Source organism: Passer montanus, unplaced genomic scaffold (assembly GCF_014805655.1).
Source record: "Passer montanus isolate IOZ18808 unplaced genomic scaffold, ASM1480565v1 scaffold39, whole genome shotgun sequence".
NCBI lineage: Eukaryota > Metazoa > Chordata > Aves > Passeriformes > Passeridae > Passer > Passer montanus.
In genome coordinates, this window is record NW_024368707.1 from 234,125 (window position 1) to 254,960 (window position 20,836).

Here is a 20,836-nt window from a genome sequence, read left to right on the forward strand (position 1 = left end):
TTCTTCTTTATGTATCAAGACATGAGCCGTAATATTTTCTGCAAATTCCATTTTCCTTGACAGAAGATTCTGCCATGCAGAAAGAGCACAAAAATATTTACTTCTATGTCTTTATTAATTACAAGGCTATTTTCTACCACACATTTTAAATTAATAGCTATTCACAAAGCAAATACACTTGCATAGTTCCCACTTTCTCTTTCTGTCTCACATGCCCACACGCACACTCATAGTAACCTGTAAGTAATTGAATTGCAAAAGGAAAACAAATTTAAATTATTAGCAATAAACAATCACCAGTGCTGAAGGAAGAAAATATACAAACATTGCAAGAAGCAGTAGAATGTTGTTTAATGAGTGATTTGCATCCCTCAGCTCACATCTGAAATCTCTTGCTTAAGCTAGAAATGTGGCGTTATGCTGGTTTGGTCTGGAGAAATTGTGGGTTTGGAGACCAGCTACTACCTGGTCCACTGTTTTTAACTTCTCCCTTCAAACTCAGGGATGAAAGATTTAAATATACTGAGGAAAAGTTTAGAAGCCTTATCTTACAAAAAGGGATAAACAGATATACATGTCACATGGTCCCTATTGAAACTTGAATCATTTTGATCTTGAGAACTGAGATGCTGGTATTTAATTAATAACTAGTCCTCACAAATCTCTCAAGAAAAGGTCAGAACATAATCTGCCATAATTTATGTGAATTTTCAGTGGCCATTGGATCTGTTGTTTCCTTGTTTAGCTGACTGCACACTTAACATGAAATCATAGACAGTGACCCGAAGTTAATTTTAATACACATGGTTTGAATAAATAGTGATTTCATGATTATTTGGAATTAACCAAACTGGAGGAGGAAAAAATAACAAAGAATCATATAAAAATATTTTTTACTTATTAAGGAAACTAGTGCAGAAAGAACAATACTCGCAAAAAAACCCTGTAGAAATGTATGTATAAATTAAAATATCTCAGTGGAAGTGCACTGAAAACATATGCCTTAGACCACAATTTAAAGAAATCATTAAAACTTTACTTTCAAGTTGTTTAACTCTTCATTCAATGTGTCATAAGATCAAAATATGGTTTATTCTGAAAGTGAATACAGCTTATCTTTCCTTACAATAAAAATCATATTGGCTCTCACTCTTGAAGTCTCCCTGATACCAAATTTTGTAAAATATTAATATTTCTTTAGAGTCCACTTTCTTCAAGCGATACTGTTGCTGAAAAATTCCTGACTGACACTTCTCCGAAAGCATTTGGGTTCACAAGACAGTAAATATATAACTAGCTTTTGGAAGGCTTTGACAAATACATTCATAAAGATAACACAAAGGTAAACACCGCTCCAGGTAACTTAATTTCAGATGTCTGTTTAAACCATTGTCAGTTTGAGATACAGAGATTAATCTATCTCAAAGCTCAGGTTTATCTTAACCACAGGATACATCTCATTTCTCTGAAATTCAAAATCCCTCCAGCACAGCTTGAGTAAGGAAGAAAGTGGTTTCCTTCCTAACTGCTTACTTTCCTTCAGGCAGCCCCATCTTTACCTTAGCACTCAGTGTATTACCTTCATCTCTTAACTCCATCTATGTTGTGTTTAAAGATAACGGCAGTTCAAAGGCACATGTACTTACACAGCCCCAAAACAAGTTTTGAAGCATCCTGTATTAACTTCAGACCACAAAACATGCACTTGGGTGTGCTTATCTTTCTCATTTTCACAGGTGTATGGGAATGACAGTCATAAGACCTGGAAGAAGCCTTCAGAAATGTGTACAGCCTCTGTACAAAAGGGTTCATACTCTAAATTGAAACAATTAAGAAAAGTGGTTTGTCTCTTAGTTATGTTGCAGTGAGTGATCTACTTTGAAATTCTATTTATAATGTGCAGCAGTAAAGGTATAAATTTCCCACAGATACAAAAGAACTGTGTTCAGAGGGATTGGAGGTAAAGATTGCTACTGCGAGCTGAAATCATGGGACAGGACAATGTCCTGTGGGACACATGATGGCTTTTGGATCAACTCTGGTTCTGCATTTCTGTCATAAAAGCCCTCATGGGGTGAATTTGCATGAAAGAGCAGGGCCTGTGCATGTGATACCAAAAACCAGACCAAAGAAAGAATGGGTGGGTGCTGAGACAAGTGAAACACTCCTAAGAATACATAAGGTCAGGAAACTCTCAGTCCTGTGGATTCACAAGAACAGAAAAACTCAGAACATCAAGATTCTCCAGTCTCTCCAGGCCACAAACATGTCGTGATACCAGACAACAGCTCGTGTTGGTGAGTGTCTGAGTGTGAGTCAATAACTGGGCATAATGTGTGAATTGGTATCTGCTGTTAATAATAACAGCTTGATTTACTAATAGCCTAACCAGTAAGAAGTGATCTAATAGACATTAACTGTAATCTTTTTCTCTCCTGACTTAAATACTGACCAGGAAAATTTGCAAATTTACTTAAGAAACCATCACATCCTTGCTTGACTCTTTAGGACTAGTACAAGCTCATTAATTGTTTCCTGCCTGAGCCCCATCTGTACCTCAATGACCAATAAATGTTCCACTAATCCTGCTCATTGTTCCTTCACTGACCTGCCTCTTTTGCACTGTGTTGGTCACAGTATAGGGAAGTCTGAGATGTTGCATATCCTCAGGACAGAGTTCTGAGTCAAGTACCAGATTAAATGCTATATGGTCACTATGGAGTAAGGCCTTTCTGTCTGCTCTACAGCAATCTTCTCTTGTATCTGCAGCAAAAGGATGATTTATTCAGAGGGTCTGTTGTGGTAATTCCTGAACAATGGAGAAGGGATTTAAGGGGACCATTGGAGTCACCAAACCCGCACTTGTGTTAATGGAATGAAACATGCTCAATAGCTCCTTTCATTACTTGGTCATTACTGCAGAAGTTTTCTGTCACCATTTTTACTCAGACCTAATTCCAGGCCTTATTTTTCTGATTTTTAGAAACCCCCTTGTGATATACTTTATTCTTTTCTTTACATTATATAGTCCATATTCCAGTTAGTGTCTCAAAATACTTAGAAGCAAAAGTCTGTTTTGCTAGGCTGACAACTTTTTGAAGTCTCTTCATTATCCTCTGACTGTAAAATGGACTTTGTAATCACCTGATCATCCCTGAAGACATTCTTTGTATTGTTCCAACTCTAGCACATATTTTTGGTAAGTGAAGTATTGTATTCAGTTTCTTAAGCAAAATATCTCAGAGTTGTTCTGCTGTTTCCTGCCTGATTTTCCTGGAATCATAGCACCATTTTAGCTAGCAAATATGTTAATACCAAGTCCAACCATTAACTTAGCACTAAACCTAGGGGCCTGTGGCCCTAAGTGCCTCATCTATATATCTTTGAAATAAATTTATGGATGGTGACTCAACCACTTCCCTGGGGAGTCTGTCCCAGGATTTGACAACCCTGCCAGTGAAACTTTTTTTCCCCAATATCTCACCTGAGCCTCCTCTAGCACAACGTGAGGCAATTTTCTTTCATGCTATCTGTTCTAACATCCATGGGCACTGGCATGTACCTGGCTACATGGACACAGTGTCCATAAAAGAGGCTCTGATCATCAAGGGCTTGTATGCTGAGAAACAGACCTTACTCTAAGGCTTCCTGGAGTGGGTTTAAAATGTCAGTGAGAATTCAGTTGGTGGACACTGAATAGTGCTAACTGAAACTACTGAACCTCAGTATAGGATCTGACATGATAATGGATACCTTACCTATCTCTCATTAGCACATCTGTAGTGGGATTTCCCCCACCCTGACCACATTTCCAATGGAGTGGCAGTGACTTTCTGGTTTTCAGAGGTCTCTATCAGGTAGGAGAAGCAGGATGCTCTGCAAGGGAAGGTCAGCCAGGAACTGAAGCTGGCAGCAAACCAGTCATGAAGCAAAGTCCTCACAAGAGTTGCAATCCCATAGTAACTGAACAAAAAACCTCTGGAATAGGTCAAAACATCAGCAAGGTTAAGCCAGTAGTGCAGACAATCCAGAAAAAACCAAGATCAAGCAATAAAGTCAAGTCAGCAGATCAGAGTCAGGTATCAGCAGGTATCAGTCAGGCCAGATCCCAGCCTGGCTGCCCTGTAGCTCTAGAGAGACCACAGGCAAGTGTCTGAGGTCCTGAGCAAAGAACAGGCAGCCTCTGGCCAGACTCTCTGCTGTTCCTCTCGTACCTTTCTGCAGCAGTCTGACCCAAGGTTATCCTGTGCGATGTTACGCAGAACTTGAACAAGCACAGCCCAGTGAGAAGGGGAAGAGGTTGCAAAGATTGGTGTCCTAAGGGCCCAACAGCATGGATGTTACTGAACTCAGAATTCTGGATAAAGAGTAGATAGATACCATCAGACAAAAGCAAGATGCTGGCAGCGTCATAGAGGGGAATGAGTGTTTAGACTGGTGTAAACAGCATTCTGCAAATTGTTCCAGTTGTCAGAATGAGTCAAGTAGCCACTCTAATTAACAGAAGCTTTTATTTTCCTAAAGTTGCTATTCTAGAGTGAATGAGAGAGGGGGTAGAACTACTAGCAGTTGTCACCTGAAACAAAAAGAAATTCAGCAGAGGAAACAGGAAGGTCTGTAATTTGAATCCTAAGGAAGATCCTTTTTAAGAGAGTCTGCCCAAAAAGGTATGACCAAATAAGGAAGCCTTAAGCCTACCCCAAAGACAGAGAGGGTGTAATTTTTTACTCACCTCTAGTGATAAACACCATTTCTGTTGATTGGAGTACATTCTGTTGATTGGAGTACAATTTCTTCTTCTTCTACAATATGACAGGTAAGCTACAAATTAAAGGAATTTTCTTTGCCTTTTTTTCTTCTGAAGTGACTAAAAAATGACCAGTGTTCTGCACTTTCATACTCCTTTTTCAGGTGAGAAATAACCACTTTGTGAACTGCTCTGCCTGTGCCACCAATGTTGGTCCCACAGTAAAACAATTCCGATGATGACACCAGATACGTAATAATTTTTCATATAAGGTCACAAGTACACTTTTTGAATTTTATTGGAGGTTTTGTCTCCTTCAGCTTGGAGATTAATCTGCTGATAACGTCTAAAAAGGTGAACAATATTTCTATTGGTTCCTTCAGGTAGCTCATGCTAGCACGTGAATCTATATATTTCCTCCTTCGTAGTCATTTGTGAGATACTGGAATGCCCATCCAGAGTTTTAGCTAGGCAGTGCCTGGAGAGTCAAGTTTCATCCATCCATGGTCAAGATGGCAACAAAAAGACTTTCTGCTCCAGTACTGTGGTTGATTCTTCTCTCCATTCAGGTCTCCCTGGGTAAGTACATTCTTTATTTTGCATAAGGCAGTGAGATTAAAAAAAAAAAGTATGCAAATTTAATATCATTAGGTTATTCTTTTACTAACCTCTGAAGCAAAGTGACAAAATGGTGTTTATGTTTCTGTCTTTGATTCAATCTTCTTGGTAATCCTGAGATAAGGAAATGTAAGCCTTTTGTAAAAGTTTTGTATTTTACTTAGATATCAGTGACTGGCCATTCCCATAAAAATTCAAGTCCAAATTTTGTAAACTAAAAGCTGTACTAAAAACCAGCTGGGTATTCTTACTGCTGTCTAATCTCCCCTGCTGAGCTCTTTGTAGACAGAATTAATAATTCTGGGTCTTTTTTCAACACCAGTTAAAATTATGCAGCTCTACCCTCTGTGTCCAGTGGAGTGTTGGTAACACAACATCTCCTCAGTTGTTCCTGTATATCTGAAGCTTATCACTGTTTCTCTCTCTGCATGTCTGGAGCTATGTGTACATGCTTGATGCTGGTGATGAGAGACAGATTTGGGAAACCTTGTTTTTTTCTCTCTACACATGGAGGTGACATTAAGGCATTGTGGTGGTGGTGTCATCCCCATATGATGAGAACAAGACTTCAGGGTTGGTGTTTTGCTATAGCATGGCCCTAGTCTTGAAGGTTCTCTCTAGTTGTGTGGATGCAGTCAGAGTTTACATGGCAGGGAACAGGAGGCACTCTTGACGTACATTCTCATAATATGAAACATTTTTTATTTAGACATCATTGTAGTGACGTTTTAGTGTCAACTGAGCTGTACTGCAGAAATGAGAGTGACTTTTCTGCCAACTCCTTGTTAACATCAGGGAACAGTAACAGACTGACTGGAACATGCAGACAAGAGTAGCTTTACAATGACACTATCATCATCAGCACCTACCACCCCCATCTCTGATCTGGCAGCACTTGCACTCTTCATGCTGCTACAGGTATTCTGATGTTCCCCAGGCACACAGCATTGTGCAGATCAGTGCAGGAGTCACAGCTCTCCGGGAGTGAGCTGGAAATCTGCCCCTGAGGCAGCCAGCCTAGGCTGGAAACCTCCTCTGAGGGCCTGGAGACAGGAATGCATGGCGCACCCTCATCTTTGCCCATGAGAATAACCGGGTTTTCAGCTGGAGCAATCAAAAATCTCATGCCTTCTCAGCCAAGCAGAACACCAAACCACTGAATTCAATGAAGGTACTTGCAGGACTTGCTGTGAAATGTGAAGAAATATGAAATTGTACCTGTACGTATCATAAAAAAATCACAGAAGAGTGACTACAGCAAATTATTGCTTTTATTAGGAAATATTTAAATATCTCGATTCAGTTGTGCCTACCTCTGCATCCAGTCTTGCATGCTGTTACACATTGAAAACATCATTTGTACAATTATTTAAAAATTCAAGTGCACAGAGGTCATCGAATTGAGTCAAGAGCTGTTTGTTTTGTTCCTGGATATGGCTAATAGAAATGGGTTGTCTGGTTCATTTAAAAATGTATTAGGAATTCAACTTTTCTTAGAACTCATTACCCTTTTATATGTATAAATATTATAGCTGAGAAAACTCTTTTTTTGGATTATATTCCTTAAATGCTCTGGGGGTTCTCCAGAATATCTTTCTAGAGACTTACAAGATTTATTACAGATAGATTATGCTCCCTCTGAGACAATATGTTGCAGGCACAAAGTGGTTTTCTAGTTACCTGAGGATTGTACTATGCATGTGATTTTCTTACTATGGAGACTTGAGGAGAGAGGATATTTTGCAGAAAAAATAGGTTTTGGGAATTACCAATTGTCAGTCACTTGAATAACCACCTTTTTTTGTTTGTTTGTTTGTTTCCAAATTTAAATGATAGGCAGGAAATTGTGAGGAAATCCAGCAGTGTTAGCAAAGAGGTAAAGCCTTTGCCTGTGTATGAGAGGTGATGACGTGTCAAAGCCACAGTCTATGTATGATGAAGCAGTTACAAACCACATGAAGGTGGAGGCAACATTGCCTTCCAATTGACTATTGCTAGCAGTTACTCTGCAGTAAGAAGTAAAACAATTGTTAGTTTTGGAAAGAAATGGCTGTTTTAGCACCAGCTCATGGGTTAAGACTGATACATTTGCAGTGAGTAGAGAGAAGAATTAGATTTGTTTCCCAATGCAAAGAAAAATTAAATATTCTTATTTCACAATGTCAGACAACAGCAAGATGTGTGATACGTAGAAATGTCTCCCACCAAGCTCAGTGGTTCAGCCATTGAAAGAAGGAATACTACCCAGAGGAATCTTGACAGGCTTGAAAAATGAGCCTCACCCCATGAAGTTCAACAAGGCCAAGTGCAAGGTGCTGTACCTGGCTTAGGACAACCATCAGGATCGGCACAGACTGGAGGATGCATAGCTTGAGAGCAGCCCCATGAGAAGGACTTGAGGATACTGGTGGGGACAAATTGGACATGAGCCAGCAATGTGCCCTTGCAGCCCAGAAAGCCAACTTCGAGCTGCGTCTTCAAGTAGCCCCCCCGACCTTACCACCACTCCAGTAGCTAGCCTGGCCCCACTGGTCCCTCTGGTAGCCAGCTCCTACAGTTACCTCACTCCCAAAGACACATACACATTGGTTTTCAGGCCAATTAACTCACAGGATAATGAAGCTTGATCTACTGTGGCAATCACACACTGACAGGCAGTCCCCTCACCCACTCCAGTTGCTGTGTTTATTGTGACAGGCTTTGTGAATCACAAAGCAGGGACATTACTCAGCATTTCCCAGCCCTGATAAGTCACTAAAAAAGAAAGTTTGACTGTCATTAGAATTAATTTACATTTTAGCAGTGCAGTTAGCTTAAACTTATAAATACAGACATAACTCCTTGCAAAAAAAAGTCTTTAAGTTGGACTATTTAGGAAGGTGAACCAAATAAGTCTGATGTAAGAGTAAATTAAGAGCAATATCAATCTCATTAACATCTGCAGTAGATAACCATGATTAAGCTCTGTCCTTTCTCTGTCTGAAGGCACTGATGAATTGAGGCTGTCTAACGGAACTGGCCCCTGCTCTGGGAGAGTGGAAGTAAAACATGAGGAGCAGTGGGGAACTGTGTGTGATGGCGACTGGACCATAAAGGATGCTGAGGTTGTCTGTAAGCAACTACAATGTGGATCTGCTGTTAAGGCCCTAAATCGAGCTCCTTTTGGACAAGGAACTGGACCAACATGGTTGTACCGAGTTGATTGCCGTGGTGATGAATCTGCTCTATGGAACTGCTCACATACAGGATGGGGTGCTTTTACCTGCCCTCATTACTTTGATATTGGAGTGATCTGCTCAGGTAAGAATCCAGGCTTGTACAATAGGAAAAGAGATACAAGCCTAGGATCAAACTTTGTCCTGGTTGGATAAAGCCAAGTACTCCTGCTACTCATCCAAAGCAAGTTGCTCGAGCATTAAGTCTTCTGCTAACTATGAGTGCAAGCTGACTTTGCCTGGGCACAGCAATGACATCAAATGACATTAAATTACATAGAACAGAAAAAAACCCCAATCCACTATTTGTTTCCACCACAGCTCTCCCGGCAACAGGGGAGAACTTGTCATTAATAAGGAATTGGGGCTAAAAAAGCAGGTGTAGGTGGAGAAGCAAGAAAATGCAATATTATGTCATATAACTTCCCTTCTTCTCCAGATCTTCAGGTAGGCTAAGACAAGACAGTCTGCAATGGCAAAAAAGACCAATACCTGTTTGGCTGTTTCCTGTGCAAGATGTGCATGGTTTTACTCTTTGGAAAAAGAACCACTGCAATAAGCTTTTCCTTTGTAGCTTCAGGAGTTTCCATTTGTCCTTTTTTGATTTTTGTAAGGTTCCTGTCAGCCCATTACTCTATCCTGTCTGGATCTCTCAGAATGGCAGGTCTGCCTTGCGGTTATCTCCCCCCGNCCCCCCCCAAAATCATAAGAGTGTACTCCATCACCACCTCCATGAAGATAAGACACTGAGTGGAACAGGCTCCTGGAAAGACCCAACAAGTGAAAGTGATATTCCACTTGCTGACAGTCTTCAGGTAGAGTGCAACTCACTAATGACTGAACCTGACCATTCAATCAGCTGCTTAATCATGTTGCCTTTCCAGCCAGACAGTAACATCCGAGTTCTTGGACATAAGAATATTGTGCAAGACAGTGTTAATGGCAGCGCTAAATGTGAGGCAAATGGCATGTGCTGCTGTCCCCTCATCCATAAACCCATCTTAATCAGAGAAAGCCTTACAGTTCCACAGGCATGATACATGCTTGATGAAACCATGCTGACTCTTCCTATTTATCTCCTTATTCCCACAAATGAGTTTCTACAAGTCTCACTCCGTCTTTTTTTTCAAGCACCAAAGTGAGGCTGCTCAGCCTGTAGCTCTCTAAACTGGTTTTTTAGCAATTTCTGAAACTGGGTGAACATTTCCTGTTTCCTCTTCCTGGGTGCTTCAGCTATTCATTGAAATAATGAGGTCTAAAGGACACACAGTAGTAAATAGCTATTTGTCTATTTATCTATTTGGGGGTTGCTACTTCTCAGTCATTTGCAGATGCTCAAAGCTTCCTTCCTTCTTTCCCAAGGATTTAGTATTTTCACATACTGAGAAATTAGCAATCTCATACACCATTTTGTTCTTTATCAGTGCTATACAGGAGTTGCCCCAGTCACAATTCAAAAGTATCAGTCATCCTTAGGGAAGTGAAATGTGTCTTGCCCATTAAGGAGTTATAAAAATAGGTCAGTAGAACCAACCTTTGATGTTAGATTTCTTATTTTTTGGGGTTTTTTCCAGGCTTCTCTGACATGCATCTGACTGGAGGGGACACTGCCTGCTCAGGACTTCTGAAAGTAAAGAAAGAAGAAACTTGGGCCACTGTCTGTTTCTCACACATTGATTTCAAAACTGCCTCTGTTATATGTAATGAGTTAAAGTGTGGCCAGGCTGTGGATACCTTGAGAGGAACTCACTTTGGAGATAGATATGAACTGATCTGGCAAGAAGAGTTTCACTGTGTAGGGAATGAGACTCACCTTGCAGACTGTCCCAGGAGCAGGCACCACATTAACACATGCTCTCATGATGCCACTGTTGTGTGTTCAGGTGAGACTTTGGACTGATGAATGTAATTCACCCATGTCCTATATGCCTTTTTCCTGTTAACTCACTGTTCAGAGCATCTGTACACTTCTGAGGGCCTCAGGATCTTTGGATGCTTCCACTATCAGGCCTTGAGCCATTCAAAGGGGGACCAGAAAATAACAGAGAGCAGTCCCACAATGTCTCATTCACTCTACTGAGGGTCTGCATCTAACTTGGGCGGTTCTAATCACTTCACTACTACAGAGATATGTCAAAAGGGCTGTTAATTATTTTATGCTATTAGAAATAGGCACTCAACAGTCCTAAGAATGCTCTGCACATCCTTCTCTCATAAATAAAAGGGAAAATGGCCAGAGCAGACAAGCAGGAATATCAAGACATTAATTTCTTTCCTGTGGTGCCAATGTGTATGTTAATCCCTGGCACTTCAGTTAATGATATAACTGGAAGAGGTACCATATCTCCAAAAGGTTGAAGGAGGCACAAGTTACAAATGTAAGGGTTTGGGGTTTAAAAAAAAAAACAAAAACAAAAACAAAACAAAAAACCAACCAAACAAAAACAAAAACAAAACAAAAAAAAAGTTGCCAGAGGCCTAGATGACTAGATGACTTTCATTGTGATTTGAAGGTAACATCACTTAAGAACTCCATAAAGACATGGCTGCTGGGGGCTCTGAATACAGCTATGTATTGCCACCCACTGAAAAAGTGAAGATTAGGCCTAACAAATTTTTCTGAGGCCACAGTTCTAAAGGGATAAACTAAACCTGGGACAGAGCTGCTGGCAACAGACTGACAGAAAACAAGCCTGGAAAAGGGTTGGAGCTCATGTCCATTTCCTGCCCAATGGGCTTAAGTCTGTTTCAAGACTGCCTTGGACACTGTGACCAGTGGCAGCCAAACACCTCAGTTAAGCCACCTAACAGGCCTTGGCTCCTGCCTCTATCTTGCAAGAGTCTTAGCTCAGAGCTGAAATCCTGGGCTCATTAGGGGTACAGTGCAAGGAGAAGGTAAGGGTAGAAAGTAACAGTGCGAGAAGACAGAGGAACTTCATGGAGCTGGCAGTAGGACACCACAGTGCCATCCATGCCACCCTTAATTTATTGTCAATATGCTGATGGTTATGGCCTGGGGTGTTCAGAGCCTTGCTCTGGGACATGGATGAAAGCTAAGAATTCCCCACTGCAGTTTCTGCTTACCAGGAAATGTGACATGACCAGCTACTGGGAGAGAGTGTGATACCAGTTGCTCCTACCCTGAGTTCCTCACATGTGAGGCAGTACTGAAAGAGCCTCTGCAACAGAAGATGTTGTAAGGTAGCAGCAGTATGGTGAGGGGAGGACAGAGCAGAGCAGAAAGGAGACACTGAACTCAAAGAGTCAAAAGACTTTTCGTCATACAGTGAAGGTTACAAAATGGAAAATAGAGACATTTTTAAGGGCTGGCTTATCAGCATCCTGTTCTAAGATGCTTCTAGTAACCTGACATATAAATGAGCGCTGGTTTCTTGCAGATAGAGCTCTCTTACAGTTTTCAGCACAGTAGCACAAAAACCCAAAAGTAATTGCAAAGCTCCTTTATTCTTTCTGCAGGCTACGGTGGGTACAGGCTGGCAAACGGCAATACCACATGTTCAGGGAGAGTAGAGCTTCTTCACGGAGGCATATGGGGAACCCTCTGTGACTACCTGTGGGATTTACCAGCTGCCAATATCCTCTGCCAGCAGCTAAACTGTGGAATTGCACTACTGATCCCAAGTGGACAGTCCTTTGGGGAAGGAAATGGATCTGTCTGGAACGCCACATTCAGCTGCCAGAAGAATGGCTCACTCCTGAGAGAGTGTCCCGTGCGTGCTCTAGGTCAGGATGAATGCCCTGCTGGAAAAGAGGCTCATGTGGTATGTTCAGGTGAGAAGTGGGAAGGTCTAAGAAAAGAACTGAAAAACTCTTTCCTTGAGGAAAAATATGGACTCAAAATTCAGAGGGCATATGTGGAGTCAGTCTTTGTCATTTGACTGCTGCAACAGGAGTCAAGGCTGCACTTCAACTCTACCACAAGGCTGCTCTCTCTGAAATGCTCCTAGTGTCAGATAACAGCAGGAGCAGGGCTGCTGCACAAGCCAGGCTGAGCACAGCACAGGCAGAGTCCTTGCCAGACACAATCCAAAGCATTTGCAGAGAGGACAGAGGAAGGTATTGGTAATAAGGTCTATGAGCAGTCCCAGACAAGTTGAAGCAAACAAAGAGGTGTAGGGTCTGGCTGGAGAGAACAGCCAGGCATAGCATGAGACAAGACTGGAGATGGTTATACCTGTCATGTACTTGAGGCAGGGACTGAATTCCTGGTCCAGGTTTAAGTGAGGACTTGGACCAGCAGTTGAAGGATGCAGAGCTGTAGGCCCTCAGTGATGTTGGTCTGAAAAATTAAGGTCTATTGGTTGACCCAAAGTCCCAAAACCTAGTGCACTGATTTTAAAAATTGCAGATGGGACATGATCCTGAGTTTTAGTCATTCTTCCCAGTAAAATAGGTTGGACTGAAGTCTACTTATGAATATGGCCCAGTTAAGTCATTTTTACTACTGAATGGTAAGGAAAACTCATTCCCATTCCCCAGTCACTTCCAGGTCCTGCCCATGATCAGTTGCAAATGTAACACCCCGATATTCCCATTCTCTTACATTCAGGGTGTCCAGGGGGCAGGCTGGTGAATGGCACCACATGCTCTGGCATAGTGGAGATCCGCCATGGAGACACGTGGGGAAGACTCTGCCACTCCCACTGGAATTTGCAAGCTGCCAATGTTCTCTGCCATCAGCTGAATTGTGGCTATGCAAAATCAATCCAGATGAAAGACAGTTTTGTGGATGGAAATGGGCCTATATGGAGAGATGCTTTTCACTGTAAAGGGACAGAGTCCTGCCTATGGGATTGTGTTCAAGTGACTTTGGGCAATCCAACCTGTTCAGCCAAAGAAGTAGCCACTGTAACTTGCTCAGGTAAGTCAGGGGTGGCCTTTTATGGGTAGTGCAACTTCAGACCAAAGCAGTGCTGGTGATCTCACTGACAGGATTTAGTTTTTGAGGTAGGGAAGTCTTTCTTGCTTCCCATTGCAGGCCCTTGTGTGCATGAAAGCAAACAGCCTTAACAAGGGTAGTCTCCTTAATCAGTGGTGAGAATTAATATTTTGCCAGCACAGAAATTTGTCTTCCATTGTTTTCCTGCAAGTTATTTCTACTGTAGTGAGATAAGTAGATGTCACTCAATATATTTCCTAACTCTCTTGAACCCAGGTCTTGTTGAATCACTCAGACTCTCAGGGAGTGAGAGCCACTGTGGTGGGCGAGTTGAGATTTCCCTCCATGGGGTGTGGAGCAGAGTCCTGGATGACAACTGGGACATTAGGGATGCCCATGTGGTGTGCCGACAGCTCCAGTGCGGAACTGCTGAGAAAGCCTATTACCTTCCAAAGTCTGAGCGAGGCACGGGTCCTGTTGGCCTAAGGAGTGTCCAGTGCACTGGAAATGAGACTCAGTTGATGCTCTGCAACGCCTCCCATTATCAGACAGTGCCAACAGGAGTTTCGGAAGATGTTGGTGTGATTTGTTCAGGTGAGTCGCTGTGTGAAAGGTACAGAAGGTTTCCTAGGATTTCTCCAGCCCACGTTGTGCTGAGGTGTCACAGATGTTAAATTGGCATGAGTCTGAGCTTGATGATAGTTAAGGAAAAAAGTGTAATTTACATAATGCTTTCTTCATCCGAATTTCTTACAGAATTCTCTTCCAGAGTCAAAAAGAACTATTAGAACACAGAAGCCATAAGAACACTAATTTAGCTATGATTGCTAAGCATTCTTACTGCCACTTGAGAATTAAATATCTTTTATTTTGTGACATTTCTATATTTATAGATACTTGCAGCTATTCTACATAATATTATTGTAGAATAGTTTCTATAGAACTATTTCTACTCTTCTCTGATTTTGCAACTCGTTTGTAACAGGAACAGTGTCTGTTTCTAACTAAATGAGTATAGACAGAAAACAGGTTGTCTGGCTTTCTAAGATAAGGTGATCTCTGCATATACTTGGTATGATTATACACTTCTTGCTGGCAATATCTCACCTGAATTATTAAAACATTCACCTGGTGCAGGAGTAGATATTTCCCCTTATGCAGTTTTAGCCTCACAGGACTTCTGCCCAAGCAACCATAGCAGAAGAACAGGGATATAACAAGCATATGATGTCTTAAAAGTGCTTTAAAAATATTGCCATTATGCTGACATGTGAATTATAGTTGTGTTGCATGTTGACAGCTGGATTTTCTTCCTACAGGAAGCAGACAGATGAGGCTGGTGAATGGAACAAACCGCTGTGCTGGGAGAGTAGAGCTTTATCATCATGGCAGCTGGGGCACCATCTGTGATGATAACTGGGATTTATCAGATGCCAATGTTGTTTGCAAACAGCTTAGATGTGGGCATGCCATCGAGGCATTTGTCTCTGCTCATTATGGCGAAGGGTCAGGGCAGATCTGGCTGGATGACGTGAATTGCTCTGGGGCTGAATCTGATCTCTGGTCATGTCCCTCTAGGGCGTGGGGCCAGCACAACTGCCAACACAAAGAGGATGCTGGGGTCCTGTGCTCAGGTGTGTTTGGAAAACACTTTTCTAAGCCTGTGGGTTCAAACAGGAGGGTTGTATAAAAGGGAAGTCAAGAATAGCGGGGACATGCTTGGATAGCCTCCTCCTGTCTTGATGACAAGCACAGTTGCTCAGCATATCCTCTTTGTCCTACCAAGATGCAAAAGATCTACAGAAGCCCATATTATGCACCAATGCACACACACACACACACAAAAGTCTGTGGTGTAGTAGGATATTTAGGGGATAAATTTGAGGAGTTTGTAAAGATTTCTACAGCAAGGGGCTGTGTGCTCCTTCCAGTCAGTTACAACTGGCTCTGAAACCAATGGGAGCAACCCACTGTGCACTACAGCATCAGACAATCCAAGTAGCTTATGGTAGCTCTGCACATGCATATTTAAGAATGGCAGCAGCAAGAGAGAGGAGAAACGAAAGAGAAGTGGAAAAAACCACAGATGAACCCTGAAGGGAGTGCAGTCTGTTAGGGCCCATGTTGAAGCCAGAACAAACCCTGAAAGGACAGCAGCCTCTTTGCCCCACAATACAGGAAGAACCAACACAAGCAGTTAGCACTGTAAAAAAAGTGTTATTACACAGGCAAGAAAGAAACATCACAGAAAGTCTGTGGCACTAATTCCATTTTTATGCCTTCACTTCCAGATTTCCTGGCTCTGAGACTGGTGAATGGCAATGACTGTGCTGGGCGTGTAGAAGTTTTCTATAATGGGACGTGGGGGAGCGTTTGTTCTAATCACATGTCCCTGCTCACCGCAGTAACCATGTGCAAGCACCTGGGCTGCGGAGATGGAGGAGAAATAGCCACGGAGTCCCAGTACGGCAGAGGGTCGGGGCCCACGTGGCTGGACCATATTGAGTGCACTGAGCAGCACAGCTCGCTCTGGCAATGTCAGTCAGACCCCTGGGATCCTCAGTCGTGCACTAACCGAGCTGAAGAGACCCACATTACTTGCACTGGTAATCAGAAATGTATTTGTATATGGCCAGACATGTACATTAACCTATGCATGCACGTATGGACATCACAGTAATTACTTTGTGTGCACCTGTTATCTGGTGTATATTGTTTCTAGTTTCATGAAAATTGCAGCAACATGGATTTTTGTCTATATCATTGACTTAAATGAGTGAATTAAAATTACAAGATTATCAGAGTGCTGTGGACCAGTGAAATCCTAAGGAATTCCCTAATAAGATGGCGTCATTGCCTATTTTTTAATGCAAAAATCTATGATACAAAGTCAGCCTGTGAGATCTGAGTTAGGATGAGACTTCCCAAGAGGTCTAGAGCCAAGTCTATGTTTCTGCATGTAAGGAGGCGTATCTGTGTATACACATAGCCATGGACAAGCGCACAAATCCATTTGGTTCTAAAGGTCCATTTCTAATGCCTGTTCTTATGACAGTATTTCACACCTATGGGTATCAATATCTGTATTCATATATAATAGAATATATAAAAATGAAAAAATAGAAAATAGAAAATAAAAATAAAATATAATATAAAATATAATAAAAATGAAATCTACATGACATTCAGATATCCTGAAAGGGATTGCAGCTGCCTCATGAGAAGAAGGAAAGCATAACCATCAGGAAGATTATTACTCACAGCAACAGCCAAACAGCCATCTGCCAAGAACTAAACAGGATATACACATATTTCAGGAAACAATTAACCTGATGGTTAATTTTCAGCTATTTTATACTCCCTCATTTTTTTTCAGAGAATAATTAAATTATTTACTTCATTATTTAAATTCTGCAGGAAGAAAAGAGGCAACATCTCCAGCTGCATTTGCTGAGTGTCCAAACTCCACAAGTTGTTCAGGTACCTCCACTTCTTTGTTTTTCCTTATTGGTCCCTGTGGGCCTTCCTGCTGTTTCAGTAAAACAGAAGGTTTCTGTGTTTTGCAGACAGGGAGAAGTTACGAGTCATGGGAGGAGAGGATGAATGCTCAGGCAGAGTGGAGATGTGGCACCAAGGTTCCTGGGGAACAATCTGTGATGACTCCTGGGACATGGCAGATGCCAATGTTGTATGCAGGCAGCTGGGCTGTGGATCTGCTGTGTCTGCTCTGAGTGAGGCTGCCTTTGGTGAAGGGACTGGTCCCATCTGGTTGGAGAAGGTACACTGTAAAGGAACAGAGCTGTCTCTTTGGGACTGTGCGGCCAAGCCTGTGTTTGGCAAAACCTGTGATCATAAGGAAGATGCTGCTGTGAATTGCTCTGGTTAGTACTGGTCCTTTATTACACATGTCTGTGAAGTAGATGGGTAGGGGAGCATTACGCCAGCTGTACTTCCCAGTGACTAGCCCTTTCATAATTTTGACTGCTAAAACATCACAAATTATATGAAGATGTATTTTTCACACTTGCCTCTTAATCTAGACTCACCTTTCTTTTGCAGGTGTGACAGAAACAACAGCATCACCCACGAGAGCAGGTAAATTCTTTCTCTCTCTTTTCTTTCTCCAATCAAATGACAATTTAAGGTCCCAGATGCTTGACAGATCAAACAGCAGTTTATTTCAGCTCATCAGATAGCACTTCCCACAGACTTTCATAAAGGAACACTGAGAGGCACCACACCCAACTGCTGAATTTTATCTGCTTGAGCAGGACCCATAGCAGAGCAGCAGGTGCCCTGCCTCACCCTGCTAGCATGGGCACAGCAAGGGGCTGCAGAGGAGCACCTCTTTGGGACACATGATTCTCTACCTGTTTCCTCTTGGTTTCCACTCAGATCGTCCCCGCTGCCCTGCCACAGGCAGTACAAGACTTTCAGTGCCTGTCATCCTCTGCATTGTCCTGGGGACCCTTCTCTGCCTGGCCCTTGCCATTCTTGCTGGGCAGATCCAACGTGCCAGGACACAGCACAGAGGTGGGTTTCTCAGACTGGTATGAAATGCCTCTTTTACATGGTCCCAAATGTTTACTTGCCTGGGAGGCAGTGGGGATGGGTGACTGAGATTAACTGAATCTGTTGACACGCTGAGATTTTTCATTACTTTCTGAGTGGAAGAGCCCAGAGGTGCTTATCCTCAGCCAGCACCTCTTGATGCCTTTCTAGTCCATGTTGACCCCTGTAAGGCACTTCTCCTTTTCAAGACTCCAACCTGAATACAAGCAGAGACTGTGAAAGTGATCATTACCTTTTACTTTCAGGCTCCAGACTATCCTACGACCCCTTCTCTGAGGCTGTCTATGAAGAGATTGACTATAACCTGATGAGGGAAAAGCAGGGCGTGACTTTCCTCTCAGGTCTGTGTGTGTGTCTTGCTTTTCCCAAGGGAAAGCTCCTCCTTTCTGATCCCAATCTGGTATCTTGCAGCTCCCAAATCTACTGAGAAATTTAAAATCCCTGGATTTGAGGAGAGGAGTTTCCTGCCCAGTGGACTCTGTCAATTCCTTTCCTAGGGACAATTTGTTTTGTGCAGTTCTCACTGCAGCCACAGACCATAGATCAGTATAGGTCAAACAAACAAACAAAAGCCTTTTGCTGCAATTATTTAAAGCAGGAACAAATAAAGGAATAATTTGCATGTCCCTCACAGCAGCTGGGTCCCTGTAGGTTTCCTCCTGTGGATTACTTTTCTCCCTTTGTGGCTTGCCTTCGCCATGGTCCATGAGAGGTCTTATGGGGCCCCCTGAGGGATTCTTGGTTACTCCATTGTAAGCCTTGCAGAAGTAATACTGACTTTCAAAGAATATGCTGGACTTGGATGCTATTACTGCTTTTTTTCTCATTGTGCAGTTTTAGCACTTAAGGAGAGTTTAATCTGGTATCATGCTCTTTCTCATTTGCCTAGATTTTTATTCAGAGAGCTCAAAACCAAAGGAACAGTTTTATAGAGCAGACAGTGATGAAGAAAATGGTCCTGGAGCAACCCAAGGCAATGTGAGAAAGGGTTTGTACAAAGAAAGATATCCCAAATCAGGGTAATTTCTAATATCCAAAGTATTATGAGTGATTAAGAGTTCAATTTCATGTCCTAGTGATGTTTCCTTGTGATGGAAATCTTCTGTGTAACTCTTGTGGTGGAAGAGTGTCATACAATCCCATATACAAGTGCTAGTTTTCTCTTCTGTATGAGAAATTTAAAACAAATGCTTGCTGGTAGTTCTGCAGACACTTCACAGGATGCAGTCACATGAATCCAACAATGTGACAACTGCTTCTCCCAGACATTCAACCATAACAGCTCGTAAACATTTGCCTTATTTCTGAGAAAAATGGGGAGAATTAAAACAGAGGAAAGACATATTCCAAATAAGAACACTGGTGTACAATTCGAGCTGATCAAGGGATCTTAATACAAGTGATCTAAAGAAAATACATATTCCTATCTGTGGGGTTTGCCTGTGGGGTACATTTGGTTTGTTGGATTTTTTTAAATTATTTTAAATAGTTGAGGGAGGGGAAGTGTTTGGAAAAGAACTGTATTTTCCTAGAGCTGATCAAAAAGCTCTGATAGCCATTGTCTGATGTCAAGAGAACAACTGCCAAAGGCACAAGCAGTTTTGCATCTCAGTTGCCCATATCCCAGACTCTGCTGCACCATCTCTTTATTTTCCACTGCTTTTCTTATATTAAGAACGTTTTTTTTTAGTTAAAAAACAAACTAAAAGCTTTTCCTTACAAACCAAAACCTAAAAAACAAACTAAAAGCTTTGAAGCGCTTATAGAGAAGACAATTATTCTAAATGGTTTCTCTTTCCCTTATTCAGATTGAATATTGATTTCTAGGTAAAAAGTGAAACAGGAGTGCTTTGATTTACTTTTCTGTTTATACATGTATTATTGGTAAGCATATGTATTTACAATAAAAGTGTGCACAGTAACATTTGCTGAGGCATGGATTCCAGTTACAGACAAGTCAGTATTACAGCCCTGTGTTGCTGGATTATCACCTACTGCTTTCCTTAGTGGAAGTTAATACCTGTACTGTTCCAGAGGCCTCTCCACTGCCTGAAAATGCCCTGGAAGATGGTTATGATGATGTGACAGAAGCTCCTGGACCTAGAGATGCTTCTCTTTCTGAGCAGAATGAACAGGAAATCATTGGGATCCCTGGAGAAAGTGACAGAAACAAGGATTCCCAGACAGGTGAGGCTAGAAGAGCAGTGCTGTTCTGTTCTTACATCCAGCTAACCTATACCTCTGTTCTGCTTTCCTTACAGCCATAAAATTCTTGCCTGTGGCCAACCAACCTAAGTTTCCACTGCTGCAAATTAAAATTTTACTTCTTATTAGAATGACCATGGGGACAGAGGGTTGCAGTCATCTTTTAAACAGCCTTTTAAGTACTTGAAGACTGATAACAGTTTGTTCACATACCTATCTTCAGTTCTGCTCTGTATTTTGTTTCTCTACACATCCGCAACATAAATTAGTCAACTTTCTACTTAGGTCTTGTAGACTACACTCTGCCCATGATGTGTCTCTGCTCAGTCCATGTCAGAGGTCCATATCTTTCAAAAATTGCTTCAAACCCAAAACTTTACAGTATTTCTTTACAGCATGGTACTGAGATCTTACTAGTGTCAGGTAGAGCAGAAGGACCAGCTCTTACACCATATCCTTCTGTTTATGGATGCTAGTGTGATACTTCCTTTTTTCCAACAACATGACAGTCTTGAGAGGGCTCCATGTCTGATGCAGCTTCAAATAGTGCTCTGTAGAATACTACATAGCATTAGACAT

General features: G+C 41.9%; 1 protein-coding gene across 1 annotated transcript; it reads left to right on the top strand.

Moving 5' to 3' along the window:
- The first annotated feature begins 5,207 nt into the window (after positions 1-5,207).
- Positions 5,208-20,416, top strand: LOC120506425 (antigen WC1.1-like). Its single transcript, XM_039717990.1, has 15 exons — positions 5,208-5,326; positions 8,351-8,665; positions 10,155-10,463; positions 12,058-12,372; positions 13,151-13,462; positions 13,757-14,074; positions 14,800-15,114; positions 15,772-16,086; positions 16,898-16,960; positions 17,047-17,361; positions 17,540-17,575; positions 17,876-18,013; positions 18,298-18,403; positions 18,958-19,025; positions 20,087-20,416. The coding sequence occupies exons 1-15, from the start codon at positions 5,251-5,253 to the stop codon at positions 20,317-20,319; spliced, it is 3,234 nt and encodes a 1,077-aa protein (XP_039573924.1). The 5' UTR covers positions 5,208-5,250; the 3' UTR covers positions 20,320-20,416.
- Positions 20,417-20,836: the final 420 nt, after the last annotated feature.